This window comes from Aquarana catesbeiana, linkage group LG12 (genome assembly GCF_042186555.1).
Source record: "Aquarana catesbeiana isolate 2022-GZ linkage group LG12, ASM4218655v1, whole genome shotgun sequence".
Taxonomy (NCBI): Eukaryota; Metazoa; Chordata; class Amphibia; order Anura; family Ranidae; genus Aquarana; species Aquarana catesbeiana.
This window is the reverse complement of record NC_133335.1, coordinates 81,280,400-81,304,904: the sequence shown is the minus strand read 5'-3', so window position 1 is coordinate 81,304,904 and position 24,505 is coordinate 81,280,400. Positions and strand designations below refer to the sequence as shown.

General features: G+C 43.0%; 1 protein-coding gene across 1 annotated transcript; it reads right to left on the bottom strand.

Moving 5' to 3' along the window:
* Nucleotides 1-4,746: 4,746 nt before the first annotated feature.
* LOC141113352 (uncharacterized) lies at nt 4,747-21,210 on the bottom strand. The gene is made up of 6 exons (XM_073606413.1): nt 21,041-21,210; nt 19,014-19,059; nt 7,428-7,552; nt 7,206-7,323; nt 5,432-5,607; nt 4,747-4,876 (listed from the first exon to the last, which is right to left on the bottom strand). Exons 3-6 carry the CDS (start codon nt 7,496-7,498, stop codon nt 4,747-4,749), a joined length of 495 nt encoding a protein of 164 aa, XP_073462514.1. The 5' UTR covers nt 7,499-7,552; nt 19,014-19,059; nt 21,041-21,210.
* Between the last annotated feature and the right edge of the window lie 3,295 nt (nt 21,211-24,505).

The window sequence follows — 24,505 nt, the reverse complement described above, 5'->3', positions numbered from 1 at the left end:
CTTAATAACGCAAAAGAGTATGGTGTGTTTTTCCATGACATTGACACCTCCTCTCAATGTCAACCACTGTCACCTCAGACTGACACTCCCAACACTGTCAACCACTGACACCAAACACTGACACTCCAAACTGACATCCCCCTCCCCATCACTGTCACCCCAGACAGACACCCTCCCACTGCCAACCACAGTTACCCCATACTAGAGCTGGGAAGACCTAGAAAAAATTGAAAAATTGGGGAAAACTGTTTTCTTTTTTTTTTTAAGCCATTTTTTTTTCCAGAAAAAAAAAAAAAAAAGAAGTGTGGAATATGTTCTTTTACAATAATAAGTAATTTATCTATGACATGGTATTTAATCTATGAACATGAAGACCTGTCCTACATTATTGCAAGTTCTCTCAGCTGTAGACAAGCAAATCCTTGAGTACAGTTCAAGTAACACTGTACTTCTCAATGCAGTTCTCAAAACAAGAGAAATATGCATTTCTGCCACTAGGGAGCTATACATGAGAAAGGCTCCAGTTTAGTTTGCTTGTGGGCTCTTGTACCTCCTACAGTTGGGTGCAGGGATGGACTGGCCATCGGGACTACCGGGAGATTCCCGGTGGGCCGATGGCTCAGTGGGCCAGTTTCAGAGACAGGGAAGGAGAGATACATAGCGCCAAATGTAGCATTAAAACAACTTTTAATCCACTTAAAAACGTTACTGACAAAGTAGGGTGAAAGGCATTGAAACGCTGTGCAAGAATCCAGGTTTGTCAACTATTTGAATTAGGAGCGGGCGGCCACCGGGAACTGATCGGGCCAGTAGATGCAGAGCGCATCGGTGTGTACTACTACTTCCTGGTGGCGGAGGAATGATGGCCTGAAGGATGCGTCACCTCCCACATCTTGCATCATTTCCGGATGATGACATCACGTCCGCCCCATCATGCGTTCCACCGCTACCAGGAAGTAGTAGTACACACCGATGCTCTGCATCTACTGGCCCGTTCGGTTCCCGGTGGCGGCTCCTAATTCAGATCGATGACAAGCCTCTTGCACAGTGTTTCAATGCCTTTCACCCTACAAACTTTGTCAGTAACATTCTTTAAGTGGAATACAAGTTGTTTTAATGCTACAATTGGCGCTGTGTATCTCTCTTTCCTCCCCTGTCACGCTGTGTGTTGGGGGGGTTACAGAGCTGGGTTGGAGGTGCCCATCAAGTCCTGTAGTAGCACTGCATCTGCCATCTGGTGACAAGTGACTTGGCAGGATACAGGCGACGGGGCAAGTGATATGCGGCATCTGGTGGCAGGCGACGTGGCAAGTGACAAGCTGCCTCTGCTGACAAATGACATGGCAAGTGACGTTTTGCATCTGGTGGCAGGTAACGTGGCAAGTGACATGTGGCATCTGGTGGCAGGCGATGGTGGCAAGTGACATGCAGCACCTGGTGGCAGGCGACGTGGCAAGTGACACGCTGCATCTGGTGGCAGGCGATGGTGGCAAGTGACATGCAACACCTGGTGGCAGGCAATGTGGCAAGTGACATGCAGCATCTGGTGGCAGGCGACGTGGCAAGTGACAAGCTGCCTCTGCTGACAAGTGATGTGGCAAGTGACAAGCTGCCTCTGCTGACAAATGATGTGGCAAGTGACGTTTTGCATCTGGTGGCAGGTAACGTGGCAAGTGACATGTGGCATCTGGTGGCAGGCGATGGTGGCAAGTGACATGCAGCACCTGGTGGCAGGCGACGTGGCAAGTGACACGCTGCATCTGGTGGCAGGCGATGGTGGCAAGTGACATGCAGCACCTGGTGGCAGGCAATGTGGCAAGTGACATGCAGCATCTGGTGGCAGGCGACGTGGCAAGTGACAAGCTGCCTCTGCTGACAAGTGACGTGGCAAGTGACGTTTTGCATCTGGTGGCAGGTAACGTGGCAAGTGACATGCGGCATTTGGTGGCAGGCGACGTGGCAATTGACACGCTGCATCTGGTGGCAGGCGATGGTGGCAAGTGACAAGCTGCCTCTGCTGACAAGTGACGTGGCAAATGACATTCTGCATCTGGTGGCAGGTAACGTGGCAAATGACATGCAGCATCTGGTGGCAGGCGACGTGGCAAGTGACAAGCTGCCTCTGCTGACAAGTGACATGGCAAGTGAAACATTGCATCTGGTGGCAGGCGATGTGGCAAATGAGGTGGCAGGTGACACACTCAAGGCTCCCCTTGATTCTGCATTATGGTGAGTTGAACTATTTCATGTTATATTACAATGTAATAATATAAATAATGCACTTCAATCATCCTGACACCATATGAACCATGGTGCCGAGAAGATTGAAGCGCCAACACCAGGTGTTTGGAGTAAAGTGGGCCGGTCTGGATGAAGTCCAGGGCCAAATTTTTGTCCCAGTCCAGCCCTGGTTGGGCGATTGCTGGGATAGAGTAGATGACAGTTTCTGTCCTCTCAGGTTTTAATAGACAGGTAAGAGGGTACATTTTTCTGACAAATTATTTTATCTTTATAACCTTTAAATGATGTTCTCCACCATCACGCACCGTCAGCATAATGTTTCCCTATAGTCTGGTCAGCAAACATTTCCACAGTGCAATTTCTGCTGAGAGCAAAGCTGCAGTCTGCAAATATTGTGAGAAGAAATATTATTTTCCAAATGCTACAAGGATGACAAAACACATCCTGGAATGCCAGAGGTGCCCTAAAGACATTTAAAATACTTTATGGAATGAAATGAGAACCATAATGAAAATACGAGTAGCTTTTCCCTCCAGAGTTCTCATTAAAAAAACACTTTCTGCTGCTTCTGGAAGTGTTTCTTCCCCAGCTGTATCTTCAAGTAAGGAAGTGTTACCACAGCCTCCCAAAAATACACAATCCCCTAATTTATAGATAACCTGACACCTGAAAATCAGGAGAACACTGATCAAGCTTTTGCAAGACCAATATATGCTTCTGGATCAGCATTGTCAATAACCTGAAAATGCATATTGGCGGGAAGCTTTTTTTTTATTATTATGAGGGAAAGGGGGGGATAGGTTTACCTGTTCTCATGTATAGTTGAAATGTTCCTAACATATACAGTGGATATTGCATTTGTAATAAAAATTTTAATTATAAAAAGCAAGTTTAGTTTATTTACCGAATAAGCTGTACTTTTATTTCAAGCATACTACTTTTATTTACACTGCATTTCACGTTCCCAGTGAAAATTACTCTACACTGATTTTTTTTTTTTTCTGAAATTTTTCATTTTTTTCCGAAAATTTTACATAAAAATGCCCCTTTACCAGGGTTTGACAGCCAAACCAGCTGCTGACAAAGGCTATGCTTGTAATAACTATGGATAAAATAAGATTCAATATCGAAATTACTTCTAGTCCATTCTCAGTCTGTTGAAGGGGCATTTTTGGACCCCTGAAACGTGTATCAGGACCTCTTGGCAGTGGTGAGGTGCTTTAATTTCCTTCTTTGTGAGAATTTCCCAGGTCAATGGAAAGAAGGATTCCCCTATGTCACCTTGAGGATGATTTACTAAAGGATTTTAGAGTGCTCCCACAAAAAAAAGTGTAAAGATTCTGCTCCAGAGCAGAGTGGAGGTCTGCTAGTCTTTGCATGGATGTTGGAAGGTTTGATAACATGAAGTGGGCCGGAGGTAGAGAACAAAATTCTAACTTGTAGCCCCTGGATATCACATTCTGATCCCATACTTCTGAAATGTCCTGGAAGGTGGCCACAAAAGCTGACAGACATCAACCACTTTGGCAAGTGGGGGCATCGCCTCATTGTGAGAAAGTCTTGGCAGTCCAGGGCTTATGATGGAGAGTTTCAAACTTTGGATTGGATATGGAGGTTTGGGAGAAATGAAAGGAACTCCCCTAGGCTCTGAGGTAGAGAGTTTTCCAGATAGTGGCAAACCCCTTTTTTTTGTTGGAGTAAAAGAATGACATCCTCTTCCGCAGACCAGCTTTTGAGCCAAAGGCTCCTCTGCATATATACTGAAAGGAGACTTTTTTTGTATATTATGTGTATATCTGCCAACCCATCAACACAGTAGAACAGGGCCACAGGCATGGGCTTCAGCTGTGGATTATAGATGATTTAATTAGGATAGATCCAGGATCCCAAGACATATCATTGAACCAAACGGCCAATGTCTGACAGTGGAACATGAAAGGAGAAGTATCTTCAGCTACAGTGAAATTAGAGCTTGACTCTGGAAAAGAGGACATGGCTGAAATGTTCCCCATAAACTCAGACATATTAGCCAATAATTCCTCCCTAGATAAAAAGGAGGGTTGTTGTCCCTGAAGGGATTGTAGGTGGACTGTGACTCAATTAGGGGAAGTGGCTGTAGCTATTAGTGTCAGGTCCTTTAGAAAGAATACTGCAAACCACCCTGGAACTGTTAGTGGTTTGTAAGCTGGCAAGGCCAGTGGGACCACTGCCCTAGTGCTTATGATCCACCATACTGATGTATTGATGTATGTATGTGAGAGATTGCCACAAAGGAATCACAAGCACCTGTGTAGCAGGAAGAGTTAGTGCCTTCTGTGACCAACAAGTAGATGAAGAAACTAGGTAGGATACAGGGAACATGCCTCATTTCAACAGTCTTTGTCTTCCCAGTGGGCATACTCCATAAGGAATCTTCAGGGACAGGGATCGACCAGATAAGTGCACCACTGTCCTGGATCTGTCTAGGAAAGTGCCTAATTTAGTGTGCAGTGCTCAAAGAACACATTACAAACCGGCCTGATCATTCATCACTATGGTCTCCAAAGCTATATCGTGTATCAGCCGACCTGGAAGGTGCAAAATTAGCCCCAGTGACTCTGCAGCAGCTGAAGAATTTTGGTAGGAGAAATAATGTCTTGATAAGAGCAGAAAAAGAGTAGAGAAAAGACATCAGTTCCTCTAAGGACCAGCAAAATCTGAATAGGAGAGGGAATGGGAGGGGTTATACTGAGCTGTCCTTACAGTTTTGTTTGCCATTGTCTAACAACCCAATAAATAACCCTATATAGCTAAATACATCCTGTGTCCCCAAATGTACTGTTCAGAAATAGGATTTTTGTACTTACCATAAAATCCCTTTCTTTTAGTTAATTGAATGCACAGGTCCCACCCCTCTGTGTCTATGATCATGCTCTTTGTTCTGCTTTACACAAACCCGAGGCATGTTGGGAGTAGGAGTTATATTGGGCTGACACTATTTTTGTTTTCCAGTGTCCTACACCTCCCATATGAGCACTATAACCCAACAATCTATGAACACCTGTGTCTGTCAATGAACTACAAGAAATGGATTTTAGAGTACAAAAATCCTAATATTTTGGTAAATAACACTATATTTGGCATAAGTACTGTGTGACCATCAGTTACTTTAAAATCAGAGTCAGCTATTACAAGATCCTGGGCTACTTACCTGGCCTGACGCCCCCTGATGTGTGCTTGAACAACAGTGATCTTACGCCGATAAACCTGAAAATTTTTGCGGTTAAGAAATCCTCTGAGATTTTTCTGTAGAGTGAGAGCTGCCAAGCTCTGGACTTCTTCCCATTTCTTCCTTAGCACTTCCCTGCTTTGATCCTTTAGGAACACCTGCATAATATACACTCTTTTAGTTCTGCCACTGTTTAGCCTCACTGCACTTTGGATAAGTAGGGGTTCTGCAATAACTTTTGGCAATGAAGGACATAGTATCTGTATAATCTATCTTACTGTACAGGGCACTCGAGAACAAGAGAACTAATCAGGACCATTAATATGAACACACAAGAGAACAATATGATTCTCTATGGCATTGGTTTAACAACAGCTATAGCTGCCTACATGCCTGCTATGGGGCCCTGGTGGGGGTGAGGGGTTAGTTACTGGGGTTGCAAGTTAAGACTGACGACTCACCATGCCAACAGACACTGTCAGATTATCTATTCTTTTACGGACCATGAATAAAGGGGGCATCCTACCACTAACTACCAATTTAATGGGTTACTCTTCCTCTCACTATTTACCAATGTAAACATGGATAAATGTAAGGCGATATATGTCCTACCTACCACTGATAACTGATAAATCAGGGCATTTATCCACTAACCACGAATGTTAGGGGACACTTCTCCACCAATGTACATGAAGAACTTACACTGGCCACCGATGTACAAGAATGCTTTCACTAGGGAAGGGTATGGCTGCCCACTTACAATCTATGTAAAACAAAGAGGTTAAAAGAGGCCACCATGGGACCGGAGGTATATATAATATATATATTTAGTAATCAATAATGATTACTGGCCACCTGGGGTAAAAAATGTATCAAAATGTCAGGTGCCACAAAATTTCATTAGACAGGAGTTACCTAGTAGTAGGGGTGGTGTTAGTTTATCCAGATTTTACTATGAGGCCCTGTGATTTGTAATGACCCTGTCATCATGAATTGAATTACATCAAATTTTGCAGTTAGGCCGACCATACACAGAGCAAATTTCTTTTCTGCAACCATGGGTTGATACAGTGTTGATGCGGAAATCCCTCCTGCCGGGCCATTGTCTTCTCCCTGCGGGGTGGGGCTTGGAAAGCCGTCCTTACCAGAGAAGACAATGATTATCGCTAGTGGCTTTAGCAGCCACCACCGATAATTGCAAGAGAATCCGGCAGGCTGGTTGTACCCTAGTTCAGTGTTTCTCAACTCCAGTCCTCAAGGCGCACCAACAGGTCATGTTTTCTGGATTACCACTATTTTGCACAGGTGATTTGATCAGTTTCACTGCCTTAGTAATTACCACAGCCGTTTCATCTGAGGGAAATCTTGAAAACATGACCTGTTGGTGTGCCTTGAGGACTGGAGTTGAGAAACACTGCCCTAGTTGATTGAAGAATCAACTTGGTATATTCAGCCTGCCCATTTGTATCGATTTGAACCGTGTATAGCCGGCCTTAGTAGCAGTGACACCAATAAGTGATTAGCAGTAACATGGGTTATGTTTTGATGTATACATTAGGTTTTCAAAGTTACACTTAATGTTAATAACTAAGACAACATAATTCTCCAGGCCCCCATGTTTCTGCTAGGGATAGACAAGCTGCCAGTGCAGTTTCCCAGAAGACTCTGCTGTTTTCCTGTGTGCAATGTCTGCTAACTTTCTATTCAAAAGAATTACAGGCCCTTCTGAAACCAAAATGGCATCACTTTCCATTACCTTAGAGATGCCAATCTGATATAATGATGACGAGTCACCAAATGTTTTGTTGAGAACAGCAGCGCAGCATTCTCTGTCATCAGGAAAAGTGATGCCTTTCTCCACTAGATGACCATATCTGAAAGATAAAATTCTGATCTCAGACAACATGATGTCATTAGCAGGAGTCCAAAGGTCAGAATACCTGGCAAATAAAATAATAAGACAGTGAGCGGTTCTTACCTGTTCACAAATTCTTTAAATAGGATACGGATCGGATAGCCATCTTTCATTAACTGCACGGCTTCTAGCATGCCTGAGTTCCTCAGCTGGGAGCTTACAAACTCCACATCAAATATACCTGGAAGCTGAAACAACATGACATGAATGTGATAAATAATTGATCACCAGCACACACCACACAATGCACTGATATTAAATATGAAAATATAATATAATTTATTAAAATAAAATAATGCTCTCAGTTCCAGGGTGTAGTGCTAAAAGCATGACTATAATTAACATCCTTTTCTAATCTACAGATTAGAGCACTACAAACCTAGCTGCCCCTCTGCAACTGTAATGCCACGTACACACGATCGGACATTCCGACAACAAAACCCTGGATTTATTTCCGACGTATATTGTCTCAAACTTGTCTTGCATACACACGGTCGCACAAATGTTGTCGGAAATTCCGATCGCCAAGAATGCGCTGACGTACAGCACGTACGACGGCACTAGGAAAGGGAAGTTCAATAGCCAGTGCGCCACCCTTTGGGCTCCTTCTGCTAATCTCATGTTAGTAGAAGTTTGGTGAGAGACGATTCGCACTTTTCAGTTTGTGCTTGTGGATTCGTATCTGGTTTTCAGTGCGTGCAGTCAGTTCGCATCTGGTTTTCAGTGCGTGCTATTTCTAGTACGTTTTTTATTTGCAGTGAATTCTTGTCCGCTCATTTCTGATTTTCAGGTCGCTCTTCTCAGGCCTTTCTGATTTTCAGTGCGTTCTGTTAGTTCGTTCTGTCCAGCCGACCATTTTGAAGCCATGCTGCGGTTACGTTCTCATTATAGAGTTCGTGCTATGCGGGGGCTTGGTGTTGGGGTTCTTACTTTGACCCAAGCCCAGTCCATGAACAGTCCATGACAGGGCGGGGAGAAGTTCATGGACGAAGAATTGGTGGCTCCAGCGTGACCAATTCTTGCACATGCCTTTGTTGCGGAAGCTCCAGGAGAACAATCCTGATGATTTCAGGAATTATCTCACGATGACGGACCCCGCTTTTCACCGTTTGTTGGCTTTGCTGCCCCCTTATATTACCAAGCAGGACACCTGCATGCAGCAAGCCATCACTCCCGAGCAAAGGCTCGTCGCCACGTTGTGGTACTTGGCGACAGGGAAAAGTCTGCAGGACATCAAGTTCTTGACAGGCATCTCCCCCCAGTCTCTGGGAACCATTATTCCAGAGACCTGTTCTGCCATCATTCAGGTCCTGCAGAAGGACTATATTAGGTAAGTTTTCTCCTTTAACATCACATTCTATGTATTTAATGTTTGCTAATGTATTGTATTTCTTTCATCATTCCCTAATTACCATGATTGTAATATGCTGTGAATGTCCTCTTTGTACTCATGCATGCTGGAAGTTTTTAATGCTCTTTTTTGTCCTTCATGCATATTTGCCTTCACTAACCTCCCCAGCATGCTATCCTGGGCTCATACACACCTACCCTAGTCACTTAACAATGTATTTTTCCAGCTCCATAGTAGTGCTTTACCCTAAACAGCCCCTAAAATGTCTACAAATGTTATTTTTGTCCTTAAATTCAGGCAGAGTGCAAGAGGCTTTTTTTTGGGGTCCCAAACTCATTTGGAACCCTCCCTCCTCCCAACCGCTAAGTCAACCGATACCAATCCTCTGCTGACTTTGCCAAACCCATACACACTATACCTACCTCTTTTGTGTTCATATTTATGGATGAATTCACCAAAGCATGTAGTGAAAGGGCCTGCCTGAATACTTTCAAATGGTACTGTTTAAAGTTCTGTTCTCCTATTATCTTGTTAGGTAATTGCAGAATGTAAAAATTTGCTTCAATTTGAACAGTGTGTATTCATATTTTTGTATTATGACACTTCTTACCTGTCCAGTGGGTGCCAATAGTGTAAGTAAGGAGGGGCTGGCCAAAGTAAAACACATTACTGTATTTATTGGCGTATAACACTTACTTTTTCACCATGAAAATCGGGTGCAAATAGCATGTGTGTGTTATACGCCAATACTTCAATTTTAGCTGCCTCGGAGGGGACAGGGAGGGGGCGGGATAAGCGCCATCAGATTACATACAGTGAGAATCTCCTGTTTACTTGGCGGCCTCTGTAATAGGAAGCCCCCTCTCCTGGGCCACCATTGGACCACTGTTCTGTCTATCATAGGAGATTCTCACTGTATGTAATCTGTCGGCGCTCGTCCCGCCCCGCTCCCTGTCCCCTCTAAACTGCAGAAGGGCATCGATCAGGCTGCAGTGATGGCAATGGTGAGGCTGCTGCATTGATGCCAATGGTGATGCTGCTGCATTAAAGGCAATGGTGATGCTGCTGCACTGAAGGCAATGGTGATGCTGCTGCATTGAAGACAATGGTGAGGCTGCTGCATTGAAGGCAATGGTGAGGCTGCTGCATTGAAGGCAATGGTGAGGCTGCTGCATTGATGGAAATGGTGAGGCTGCTGCATTGATGGCAATGGTGAGGCTGCTGCATTGATGGCAATGGTGAGGCTGCTGCATTGATGGCAATGGTGAGGCTGCTGCATTGATGGCAATGGTGAGGCTGCTGCATTGATGGCAATGGTGAGGCTGCTGCATTAAAGGCAATGGTGAAGTTGCTGCATTGATGGCAATGGCGAGGCTGCTGCATTGATGTGGACTGATGAGGCTGCATTGATGTGGACTGATGAGGCTGCATTGACGGCACTTGTGAGGCTGCATTGATGGCACTTGTGAGGCTGCAGATGGGCATTAATCAGGCTGCATTGATGGCAATAGTGAGGCTGCAGATGGGCACTGACCCAAAGTTCCTTATTTAAAATTAAAGTTTTTTTCCTGAAACTTCCTTCTTAAAATGAATGTGCGTGTTATAGGCCTGTGCGTGTTATACGCCGATACGGGTATTTATGCATTTAGCTCTCAATGAAGTGGAGAGGGTTACTTGTCCAAAACATCCCCCCCCACCCTAAAATTTTTACAATGGGCCATCAGAGGGGGTGAGGAATCTGATAAGTGGACCTTATATTTTTGTATTTAAATACTCCTTAAAATAAATGTTTTATACTTATGTTGGCCAAGAATGTTTGTGTCTAATCTGCTTGCAATGTTATGTGCAAAAGTACTAATTTTTTTCTTGTTTCACTCCACAGTTTCCTTCAATGCCACAGGAATGGCAGACTGTGGCTTCCCAATTTGCCCAGCGGTAGGACTTTCCAAACTGCGGAGGGGCAATTGATGGGAAACACGTCCACATCGTCCCACCCCCCCAACTCGGGGTCATACTATTATAATTATAAGGGGTTTCATAGTATTGTGATGTTGGCGGTGGTGTCGGCGACATACGAGTTTTTCTATGTGGACGTGGGGAAGAATGGCCGGATATCGGATGGTGGAGTCATCGCCCAGACCAAGTTCTACCGACGGCTCCAGAGTGGTGGCTTGGGATTGCCACCTCCGGAAGACAACATGGCTGGTCTACTGTTTGTCTTTGTCGCTGATGAAGCATTTGGGCTGGGTGATCACCTGATGCTGCCATTCCCGATGAGGACCCAGACCAGAGGGTTTTTAACTACCGGCCGGCCAGAGCCAGAAGAGTGGTGGAGAATGCTTTCAGCATAATGGCCAGCCGGTACCGCCTATTCCTGATGCCAATCAACATGGCGGAATATAAACTAAACCATAAAATACTTGCATGCTGCATTCTACACAACTTTCTCAGGAGAAATGCTATGAACTATGTGGCCTCAGTGGGGCCTGAGGCCGGATTTCCAGAACAAACAACAACCCTGACGGCGCTTGAAGCTGGCCGTCCTGGCTTGCCCCCCCAAAGCACCCGAGAGGTCCGTCAAAAATATATGGAATACTTTGCAGGTAGGGGGGCCATTGATATGCCAGCAAATGTTTCATAAACAGTTTTAAAATAAATTTGTATTTTAAACTGAAATAATATTTCATTTGATTTACTGCTTGTATTTCTTTTAGCTCTCTCCTAGGTTCTCCAATGGGCTTTTCTTTTTGGACAGTTTCTTCAATAGTGCAAACATAATTTATTTGATACATGAGGTGACAATCTCTTCTTCAGCTATTATGTTGTGGGTCTGCTATACACACAAATTGTTGTTGTTGTTAATGTATGTAATACATTAATGATTAAAAAAAAACCATCCTTTTCAGCACCATGAATTAATTGTTTTGAGTCCCGAAACTGGCCTGATTGGGGCAAATTTTAGAGCACTGTGGGGGTTATTTACTAAAGGAAAATCCACTTGTAGTGCCAGGTGGATTTGCCTTTAGTAAATAACCCCCATTATCACTGTAAACACCAAAATCTGGTATTGAGTATTGAAAGACAAAGCCACACTTTCTTGAGTAGAAAACATTTTACTCAAAGCACATTCACGTGTGCGTTAGAAAAGGGTTTTTGAACAAACCAACATATTTGTTGTATAACATTTTTAGGTTTGACAGTAGAAATAGCCTTTTTGGGTTAAACAGGCATGTTTAAAACCATAAAACATACACAACTCAGGAACTTACAAAGTTCAACTTTGACAAAGTGAAGGCAATATCAGACATTAGTATGTCAAAACTGTGTTGATATTGCCTTCATCAGATAGGGTGATGTCACCCCTGTGAAAGCCAAATTTTGAAGATGCACACAAATTGGGAGTCAAAATGTGGATTTCCCTCCTGATCCCATGCTTAATGTCAACATGCGCTAGCTCCCATCATGGGGGATCAATGGACGTGTTTCGGAGGTGCAACCCCTTCCTCTCATCTACTTTAGTTGTAAGGAAGGGGTTGCAGCCACAAAACACGTACATTGATATCCCGTGATGGCAGATAGCACATGTTGACACACTGTGTGCATCTTCAAAATTTGGCTTTCAAAATACTTTAAAATAGTTTGAAAAATCAAAAAATTTAAGACAAACTTGAATAATTGTGGGGTGTTTTAGATTCTGCCTAAAACATCAATGTTGTTTTTGAGTCTTTTTTTCACATCATTGATGTCTTCCTTGATCTTCTGTAAATCATGATTGCACACCATTATCTTCCCGATAAGGATCTGTGCACTTGCGAAATGAGATTCTTCTTCCACAACATCCACATCACCTAAAATAAAAAGTCACACCATGTATTAGAAATATGCAGGCATACATCTATTACCTGAAGCTGTGGTCTCAGACACCTGTTGGGGTCACTATTTTTCCCACTTCATAAACCTCTCCTTCCTCCACATCCTGAGGTTGTGGTGTGGTGACTTCCCCTTCTTTATGAGGTTGGGGGTCCCTGGTGTCCTCTGATGTCCCGATTCTTTTCTCCCCTATGTGAATTAAAAAAAGGTACTTAGCACACAGATATTTGAGGCCAGAAATATGAATATGAAACATTGCTTGGAAGTGTCGTACAAATGTCTGTTTTGGCAGAGTTCCAAGCTGAAGACATTATTTTTTTCCCTTTCTAAAGCTGGAATACTTACCTGTTTTGTGCAAGTTTCGCACATGGAGACACCCCTAGTATCCACTGGATCACCTGTGTGGGACACCCTAAAAAGTTTGTTCTGGTGTCCCACACTAGTGCTCCTGCGTCCAGATGTATAAACAGCTGCTGAGTGTCCTCTCCTTACACTGATTCAAGTTTGCATTTCATTCTAGTTACAAACCCATCTAGACAACAATGTACTAAACTTATTTTAATACAAATAGGCATGAACAAATGTAGTTAACCTGCATCTGCCAAAAACATTGTATTGGTGAGCGAACGAACGATGTTTACTACGAACGATTACTGTGCCCATGAACCTGAAACTTGCCATTTTAAACTGTACAACAGTAAGGAAAAGCACATGGACCAGCACGAACGTAATAATAATAATAGGAGCACACGACAAAATACTTACTTTTTTGCAGCACTCTCTTGATTCTTCTGTACTGATCCTGCTCCCTCAATTTGAGGTCTGACCATCGTTTCCTCAGTTGATCCTTGGATCGCCGTACCCCAAAATTCTTCTGCAGACTTTTCACAACTTTAGCCATGATCTTGGCCTTTCTCACATTTGGGTTTGGGTAAGGTCCATGCTTCCCATCATAGTCGGCCCTCTTCAAGATGTTCACAATCTCCTCCGGGATCTGGACATTTGTGGCTCTGGGCTTTCGTTGTCCTCCTTGTTGCTGCTCTCCTCTGCATGCACTTGCTCTTTCTTCGTTATGTGCTCTCCCACTGCGCCGAAAGAGAAGGGGCGGGGAATATACTAGAAAGAAGGTCAGGGGCGGGCGGAATTTCACGCATGCACAGTGTATATAAAGCGTAACACGCGTGCGTCATACGTACGATCTGTGAGCGGAGGAGGGAGTAGCGTAAGTGCCGATCGTGATAACGAAGATACAATTTGGGGCATCAGTGGCCTCTACTGCTTATAGCTTGAGGCCTATATTGGGACAAAATTATGAGAGTTTAGCCTGACATTAGGATTTGTCTTGTGTTGTGTCTTGCAGAGAAAATGGATCGATTCAATGATCACAGCTTCCTGCCCCGATTCATTAATATGTACAGAGAGCTGCCTTGTCTGTGGCAGGTAAAACACCCCTTTTATACTAATAAAATAAAGAGGCAGGCAGCTCTGGATCAATTGCTGGAATTGGTGAACCCACAGATCCCCACGGCAAACATCAACTATTTGAAGGCCAGAATTGGTGGCCTGAGGATTACATATAATAGGGAGCGTAAGAAGGTCCAGGATTCCATGAGATCAGGAGCAGCAGCAGATGACATTTATGTCCCCAGGCTGTGGTACTACGACAGACTGTGATTTCTGTTAGACCAGACTGAAATCAGGCCATCACTCTCAACGCTTCCTTCCACGCTTCCTCCACCCCAGCTGAGGCTTTTGACATCCAACCTGGGCCCTCCACCCAGGAAGAAGATGTGAAGGAGCCCAGCTTGAGTCAGGTATAGCATTGTTTAACATATTTTTCAAAATTGTGTTTGATGAACAATAAACTAAAACTATGTCCCATTTTTATACACAGGAAAGCATCAGCCAGGAGGAGGCTGAGGAAAGTGTCAGCCAGGAGGTGGCGGGAAAGTGGCAGCCAGGAGGTGGCAGGGGAAAGTGGCAGCCAGGAGGTGGCTGGGGGAAGTGGCAGCCAGGAGGTGGCGGGGAAAGTGGCAGCCAGGAGGTGGCAGGGAAAGTGGCAGCCAGGAGGTGGCGGGGGAAAGTGGCAGCCAGGAGTTGGCGGGGGAAAGTGGCAGCCAGGAGGTGGCGGGGGTAAGTGGCATCCAGGAGGTGGAAGGGGTAAGTGGCAGCCAGGAGGTGGCCGGGCCCAGTAGCCTGACCGAATCCCAGGTTCCTCCCCTCCGCCCTCCAACAAAAAGGACCAGGAAGGGGATGAACTTACAGGAGTCAGCGCTTTCTTTGATTCGGGAGGCTACTGCAGCCCTCAGAACCACCCCTAATATTCACGAGGCCTATGCCTGCATGGTAGCCAGCAAAATGCAGGAAATGGAGGTGGGCCAATGCCTCTATTGTGAGGACGTGATCTATCTGGCCCTAAATAAGGGGTTGAGGGGCGAACTCACAAGCAAAACCCACCTGTGTGAGTTGGATCATCCTCCTCCTCCTCCACCTCCTGCCACAACTCCAACACGAGAGCCACAGCCCAAGAGCAAGCATGGAAGGAAGACAAGAGTGTGATGGCCTGGGTTCAGTCTGGTCTGACAAAAGACGCAGGCTGTGGTATGACCACAGCCTGGGGACATGGCATCTGCTGCTGCTCCTGATCTCTGGGAGTCCTGGACCGGATTGTGCTCCCTATTAAATGGACTCCTCAGACTACCAATTTTGCCTGTTAAATAATTGATGTGTGCCCTGGGGTACAAAGGCTTCGCCAATTTCACCAGTTTATCCAGCGTTGCCTTCTTCTTTATTTTGTTATGACCCCTAATAACTGTCTATTTTTTATCACAAATACTTGGCTATGTGTTTTAGTTCAAAAAAGACAGTTTCTTTGTGAGTAGGCAGGTACATTTCAAAAATACAATGTCAAACTAACACCAACCAACCTATTTGAGGTTAAAAAATACAAGATAATAATGGTGTTGTGGTAACTTGACACACAAAATGAAAAAAATATTATGGAGATCACTAGAAAAAAAAAAACAAAAAAACAAAAAAACAAAAATCAGGAGATCTTGATATGAAAAAAAAAGTAGATCACTATAAAAAAATATAAACATTATTCTGTAGATCTGGCAAAAAAAATTATAAAGATTATTCAGGAGATCACAAGAAATAATAAAGAAATCAGTTTGTCAGAACTCTGTGTGGATATCAGCAGCAAAGCAACTTCATTATTCTAGCATTATAAAGAAGAAGAAAATGCGCTGCATTAAAAGATTAAAAAATTTGCAGCATGACAAATGTGCTATCTCCATTACGAATGCTAGTTTTACCAAACCGAGCGCTTCCGTTTCGTACTTGATTCAGAGTATGCGTGGAATTTTGTGCGTTGGAATTGTGTACACATGCTCGGAATTTACGACAACGGATTTTGTTGTCGGAAAATTTGAGATCCAGCTCTCAAATTTTTGTTGTCGGAAATTCTGACAGAAAATGTCCGATGGAGCCTACACACGGTCGGAATTTCCGACAACAAGCTCACATCGAACATTTGTTGTCGGAAATTCCGACCGTCTGTACGCGGCATTAGAAGCAAAAGGTTGCACTTTAGATTTAGTGTTTGCTTTCCAGTGGCGCTGCCTTCTTCATTGTAACACATGTATAAAAATGTAATTGAATAATGAATATAAAGAAGTAATTGGTCATCTAAAAGTACAATATTTAGCATTTCTTGGTGGGAGCTCATTACAGTGTTTCCAAAACCATTTTTTCTGAGTTTCGGATGGAGTGGGAAGAAGTTAGAATTTCTAGCAGGTTTTTATTGCAGTCTATGTTCACCCTCTGTGTCTTGATGATCATTTTCACTGGGACTAAAGAAAACGTCAAACGTAAGTTGTTCCCGGAATAGGAATAAAGGGGAGATCTACCAAATAGGAAACCCTGAAGAAAGGAGATCTTCTAATCACTTTCTGTAATGTTTTTAACCACTAGACGACCAGCCTACTGTGGCAGGTTGGCTTGCCTGGGCAAACCGCCGTAGGTATACGTCGGCCGCTTTAAGACCACTAGGGGACGACAGAGCCGATGCGCATGCCCGGAGGCCGCAATGTTCGCCGGGCACCCGCGAACGCTCCTGAGAGACACAGAATGGAGGTCTGTCAATGTAAACAGACAGATCTCCATTCTGTCAGGGGTGAGGAGACACATCTGTTGTTCATACTAATTATGAACAGCGTTATGTCTCCTCCTTCAGGCAGTCCCATCCCCCCAATTAGAATCACTCCCTAGGACACACATTTAACCCCTTGATCGCCCCCTAGTGTTAACCCCTTCCCTGTCAGTGACATTTATACAGTAATCAGTGGCTATTTTTAGCTTTGATCGCTGTATAAATGTTAATGGTCCCAAAAAAGTGTCAAAAGTGTCCGATCTGTCCGCCGCAATTTCGCAGTCCCAATAAAAATCACAGATCGCCTCCATTACTAGTAAAAAAAAATATAATAAAAATGCCATAAATTTATCCCCTACTTTTGCGCAAACCAATCAATTTACGCTTATTGCGATTTAAAAAAAAAAACCTGTAGAAGAATACATATCGGCCTAAACTAAGGAAAAAACTGTGTTTTTGTTCTTTAAAAATTGGATATTTATTATAGCAAAAAGTAAAAAAATATTGTGTTTTTTTTTCAAAATTGTCGCTCTTTTTTTGTTTATAGCGCAAAAAATAAAGAACGCAAAGGTGATCAAATACCACCAAAAGAATAAAAATGTCAAATATATCCCCTATTTTGTAGACACTATAACTTTTGCGCAAACCAATCAATATTCGCTTATTGCAATTTTTTTTACCAAAAATATGTAGAAGAATACATGTCGGCCTAAACTAAGGAAGAAATTTGTTTTTTTATATTTTTTGAGGGATATCTATTATAGCAAAAAGTAAAAAATATTGCTTTTTTTTTCCAAAATTGTCGCTCTTTTTATGTTTATAGCGCAAAAAATAAAAAACGCAGAGGTGATCACAAAGGTATCACAAAAAATGGTCTGGTCATTAACCACTTAACAACCAGCCCATAGCCGAATGACGGCTACAGGGCGGTTGCTTAACCCTGGGAGGGCGTACAGTGATGTCCTCCCAGAATCCCGCTCTCGCTCGCCCCCTGGAGCATGCACCCGAGAACATCCGTGACCGTCGGGTCCTGCATCATGGTAAACGCCCGCTGATTGCGGCCGTTTACCATGTGATCGCTCCGTCAAATGACCGGCCTCATGTAATGACACTGGTTCCTCCCTCCCCTCTCTGTACCGATCGGTACAGAGAGGGAGAGATCGGATGGCAGCAGCGCTGTGGGCTGGATGTGTAGTGCCCATAGCGCTGCTCTGTGACAAATGCAGTCACATCCAGAGCCAGCTATCCATCCATGCTCAGCCATCTCTCCATGCTGAGCAATGTCCTGCAGTACTCTGCAATACCCTGCAATACCCTGCAATACCCTGCAATGCCCTGCAATACTCTGCAATGCCCTGCAATACTCTGCAATGCCCTGCAATACTCTGCAATGCCCTGCAATACTCTGCAATGCCCTGCAATACTCTGCAATACCCCACAATACCCCACAATACCCAGCAATACTCTACAATACCCTGCAATACTCTACAATACCCTGCAATACCCTGCAATACTCTGCAATACCATGCCATACTCTGCAATACCATGCCATACTCTGCCATACTCTGCAATACCCTGCCATACCCTGCCATACTCTGCAATACCCTGCCATACTCTGCAATACGCTGCACTACCCAGCCATACTCTGCAATACCCTGCCATACCCTGCCATACCCAGCCATACTCTGCAATGCCCAGCCATACTCTGCAATACTCGGTGACACCCAGCAATACTCTGCAATACCCAGCCATACTCTGCCATACCATGCAATACCCTGCCATACTCAACAATACCCAGCCATGCTCAGCCATACTCAGCCATTCTCAGCCATACTCGGCTGTACTCGGCCTCTGTATGTGGCCAGGCTGTGGAAGTCTCACACATGTGGTATCGCCGTACTCAGAGAAGATGTGAGTATTGCAGTGAAAGCTGCATTTTTTTTATTTTGAAAACCTCTGGCTAATTTCTTTTTTATTATATTTATTTAGAATCTGAATTGTTTTAACATAAAATATATTCAATGCTAGGTCAGATTTCATATTGGCTTGGTTGCTCAAGACATTGTTAATGTACATTTGCAAATTAATCAACTGCTATTGTTTTACTTGACAGCACTGTAAGGAAATACATGTATTTCAATATTGTTGGCATAACATTCATAGCACTGTTTCTACAGAGTCTACTATACCTTTGATAACAATGAATCAACATGTAATGTAAATGCAAAGTATAGCTGATATAAAAGAAAAATTCGATAAATCAGACAATAATTACCTTTTTTGGATTGGGGGTGATGCAGCGAACAAACAATACATGACTCCTGTTAAAAAAGAAATGCATTTAGGCATTGTAAAACTTTTGATAATATTACAAAAAAGTCACGTGTACATATGGAATAAATGTTTGTAAAGCTGAACTCCAAGAATTCAGCTGCTTTGTAAAATGGGCAGGCATACTAATGCCCCGTACACACGGTCGGACTTTGTTCGGACATTCCGACAACAAAATCCTAGGATTTTTTCCGACGGATGTTGGCTCAAACTTGTTTTGCATACACACGGTCACACAAAGTTGTCAGAAAATCTGATCGTTCTGAAAGCGGTGGCGTAAAACACGTACGTCGGGACTATAAACGGGGCAGTGACCAATAGCTTTCATCTCTTTATTTATTGTGAGCATGCGTGGCACTTTGTCCGTCGGATTTGTGTACACATGATTGGAATTTCCGACAACGGATTTTGTTGTTGGAAAATTTTATATCCTGCTCTCAAACGTTGTGTGTCGGAAAATCCGATGGAAAATGTCCGATGGAGCCCACACACGGTCGGAATTTCCGACAACACGCTCCGATCTGACATTTTCCATCGGAAAATCCGACCGTGTGTACGGGGCATAAGAGTTCAGCTTTAAGCCTGGCTTGCTTTTTTATTGAGGATTAAAAGAATCATGAAAACGCAAAATGCTGTAATAATAGCAATCAGATTTCAGTAAACTTCAGCTATATAATCACAGAATTTTTTTTTTTATGCTCGAGATGGGTTACTGCTCTTTGCAGGTCTTCATTGCTTGTTGCACTGCTGTTAAACAACCCTATAAAAGTTATGTACTGTAAAGATTCAGAATAAAACAAGGTGTGTTTGCCAGTACAACCATATAACTTTAATAGCATCTCTTCTTACACACTAAAATGAAAGCTTTGTCAGTGTAGCCATATAACATTAATAATATCTTTACTTACTCAGTAAAAACGTCTCTAAACAAACATTCTTTTGACTGCATTATAATGTATATGCTTATTGGTTATTAAGACAACTGTGTTTCCCTTGCTCCTAAGCTGGCCGTACACATGGCAACTTGATAGGGCCATTAAACTTTCAATTGCATTTTGTGCCCAAATCCCCCAAAAATGTAACACATAAAATGGTGTCTTCGGTTGACTGTGATCGGATCAGATTGAGTTTGATGAAGTTGGCATATTTTTCACCTTTTTAATTTCACTTAACTGCAGTTGTTCTTTAAACCGTGTTAAAGCTATCAATTAAATGCCCAGTTTCGACTTCACAGTTGAACAAACTATTTTTTGTTAATTACTGGCCATCATAATTTCAATTCCCAGTGGTTTGAAAGTGATTTATTGAAAATTGCCATGTGTATGGCCAGGGTAAGGTCTTCATAACAAAAAATCCGTAGGCTACACACTGAAATACTGTATATGAAACAAAGAGCCATATTAGCATTAGACAATGTATGTGCCAGCCTTGTTTAAACTAAGGTCTACAGTACAACATTCTAGCAGAGTAAATTTATGTGCACTGCAGACTTCTGATTAATTCTGGATGATGATATACAGCACAGTGTAATAGGGGCCTCTGCTGTCACCTCACAATGGTGATTTTCTCATGGCTAGTGATGGCCTTTCTAAGAAAGAGGATGGCTAGTGATGGACTATTTGATGCCAGAGATAGTCAATGATTACCAATGAGGATATTCTATAATGGCCTGTCTGATACAGAGAATGGCCAGTGATGGCATCTCTGATATAAAAGGATGGCAAGTGATGGCCTATACTCTCAGCTTCAATGTGAACAACAGAGATAGTATTTGGACCACTAAAACAAAACACTCAGCCCCTCGGCAGTGATGTAAGCCATTTGGCTCAGCACATACTATTAGAATTTGCAGGGCACTTGTCAGGGTTAGAAATACTTTCAGAGCACCAAACACTACCTTAAATAGACCATAAGATGAACAAGCCCTTCAGAAAATGATAAGCCAAAGCCTTCATCCCCCTTCAGTCTTACCTTTTAAGTCGGCCAATGAGGTCCTGTAGACACAGCTGAAATCTCCCAATTAGTGTAGATCTTGGGCATTTACCTTTAGATTTTCCTGTCTGAGCCTGATCTATTTTAGGAGATCTCTTGAAAAGATCTGAGAGAAGCTGGAGAAATAGATATAAGAGATATGTAGTACACTAAATGACATTGGTGGTGCACAAATGACAGCATGCTTTCATGCAAAGAGATCTTTAGGGAAATCAGTAATGCTGCAGTTTACAAAAAGAACAGAGAGATAGAAAACAGGAATTGGAGAAATTTAACAATATTGTATAAACAGGAACTGGAAACATGAGACACAGCAGAACTGATGAAACAAAAGATCTTTATTACTCTCAACCGACTCTGAGCCAAGACATCTCTGGCAACAGTTGGAAGTCTGTCTTTGTTTTTGCTCAAGAAGTTATGGACCTATAACATAAAATTGCCATATTGGTGCGATTCTCGTTTCTCCTCCTAGTCACACACAGTAAAGAGCTCGGCACAGATCACCTGGTACGTGACAGGTCCAGAGTAATGTTGCATTGTGAACACTGGTAGAGGTAATTTGGGTTTGATGTAGATGTTGCTGTCTCTATGATGATAATGACACTTCTGTAAGAATGTGTGGTCTGTAGCCTGTTTAAAAAGGAGAAATTAAAAAACAATTGCAGTGTATAAAATGCATGTATAGACTTATCAAGAGGAGAAAACAGCGCCAATCTAAGTGCAGTATTAAGGGCTACACCATATTTATTATAGGTAATGTACTCACAGAAGACAGAAGATAACAGGCATGTAATGAGTCCACCCGGGTGGAGAGCTACTTACTGTATGTATAGACTCACAGATTTTACAGAGTAAACGTATGGCATTTGAATTTTTTCTTATACATACTGTACAGAAGAGATCAGCTTGACATAAACATTTTTATCTATATGTGTTAGGGCCTATTTACATGTACCCATTGTGGTAATCTTTGGTTTTGCTCTAGACTATACCTTCTGTATGTTTCCTAAGTAAGAGGCAGCAGAGAGAGAAATGGAGAGGCTTCCTGAATGAGACGTACCCAGACAAGGATTAGGTATCATCCCTTATAGTGGAGAGTGAGAGAGAGAAAAAGCCAAAATCTATTTAAAATTGCAGGCAACTAAATAGAATAGTTCTGATTGGATGCTATTTGCTAATTCACTTTGCCACTCTATTTTCTTACAAAATATGTCTGTTAAGGTTCATGTCATTGTTATCACTACATATTATGCTTTTTTAATGAAGGAAGACAGGAAATTGCTTTCTTTGCATACTTGTTTTGATTCTTTTATTTGACTTTAACTAAGTAAGATTATTTCTGGCCATAATAAATAGCATTAAAACAAGCATGACTCAATGTAAACAATAGTAACAATGTTTCTGCAGTTGTTCAGCAGGCACATCAGCCTACAAAGGAGATTTATCATTTATCGCAGATCATTTTTAGATTTTGAGGTTACCTGCACACAAGTTTTAACATACAGGTACTTTTCCCTATTCTACAGCTGCAGTCCTGCCTGCTGGCTCTCAGTTAAAATGATTGTAAAAGTTTGTTTAAAAAATAAAAATAAATAACAAACATGTCATACTTACCTCCTCTGTGCAGTGTTGCACAGAGCAGCCTGGATCCTCCTCTTCTCTGGTCCCTCTTTGCTGCTCCTGGCCCCTCATTCCTATTGAGTGCCAGCCAGCAGCTCTCTATGGGGGCACCCGAGCCGAGTCAGAGCTCTGTGTATCCATTCAGAGAAGGAGCCCCAACCTGGCCCCTCCCCCTCCCCCCTGATTGGCTGACTGACTTTGATTGACAGACTTGGGAGCCAATAGCGCCACTGCTGTGTCTCAGCCAATCAGGAGGAGTGTCCCGGATGGCTTAGACATTCGTGGACTTCGCTGGAGAGAGATGGGGCTCAGGTAAGTAATTAGGGGGTACTAGGAAGGCTGCTACACACAGAAGATTTTTTTTATCTTAATGCATAAAATGCATTAAGATAAAAAACTTTGTGCCTTTACAACTCCTTTAACCACTTCAGCCCCGGAAGATTTTACCCCCTTCCTGACCAGAGCATTTTTTGCGATTTGGCAACAGCTGACAATTGCGCGGTCGTGCAACGTTGTACCCAAACAAAATTGATGTCCTTTTTTTCCCCACAAATAGAGCTTTCTTTTGGTGGTATTTGATCACCTCTGTGGTTTTTATCTTTTGTGCAATAAACAAAAAAAAGCGTCTATTTTGAAAAAGAAGCAATATTTTTTACTTTTTGCTATAATAAATATCCCCCAAAAATATATAAAAAAAATATTTTTTTCCTCAGTTTAGGCCGATATGTATATGTATGATAAGCGTATATTGATTGGTTTACGCAAAAGTTATATAGTGTCTACAAAATAGGAGATAATTTTATGGTATTTTTATTACTAGTTTTTTTTTATTAGTAATAGCGGCGATCTTCGTTTTTTTATTGTGACTGCCACATTATGTATTATGCGGACACTTTTGACACTATTTTGGGACCATTGTCATTAATACAGCGATCAGTGCTATAAAAATGTACTGATTACTGTGTAAATTACACTGGCAGGGAAGGGGTTAAACACTAGGGGACGATCAAGGGGTTAAGTGTGTCCTAGGGAGTGATGTGCTTCCACTGACATGACAGCGATCACTGTTCCCGATGACAGGGAGCAGTAGATTTCTGTCATGTCACAAGGCAGAACGGGGAAATGCCTTATTTATATAGGCATCTCCCCTTCTACCTCTCCACACTGCAATCGCGGGCCACTGGCGTACATTGAGTTCCCGGGACCCGCAGGCACGCTCCCGAGTTGGCCAGAGACTATGGACATAATACAGGATATGGCCAGAGACTGACAATGCTATAAGAGTGGCTTGGAGACGGGGGACATACTGTACGTCTGGAGAGAGTCATACACCGGAGACATTACATTAGACTGCTAGAAATCATTACTCTAACAGGGCAGTAGGGAAACACAGATTAGTATCTGAAGGGGACCCAGGGGCCACACAAAAAGTGCCAAAGGACCACAGGTTGGTCACCAGGGATATAAAGAGAGACAGTACAGTAACAATACAATACAAGAGGGTTAGGAGGGCCCTGCTCGTGAGCACTTACAGTCTAACAGGGTGGGGTAAGTTGTACAAAAGGTAATAACTAGGAGGAATGAGCAGTAGGAAGACTTAAAAGTTCAGTTGTTAGGAGGATGTGGGATAGGCTTCCCTGAAGAGATGAGTTTTCAGGGATGGCTTAAAGGTGTACCGAGTAGGCGATAGGCAAATATATTAAGGTAGGGAATTTCAGAGGATGGGGGAGGTTCTGAAGAAGTCCTGGAGATAAGGGAGGAGGAGACAAGGGAGCAAGAGAGCAGGAGGTTGGAGAAGACAGTGTCTTTATGAGCTCTGCTCTT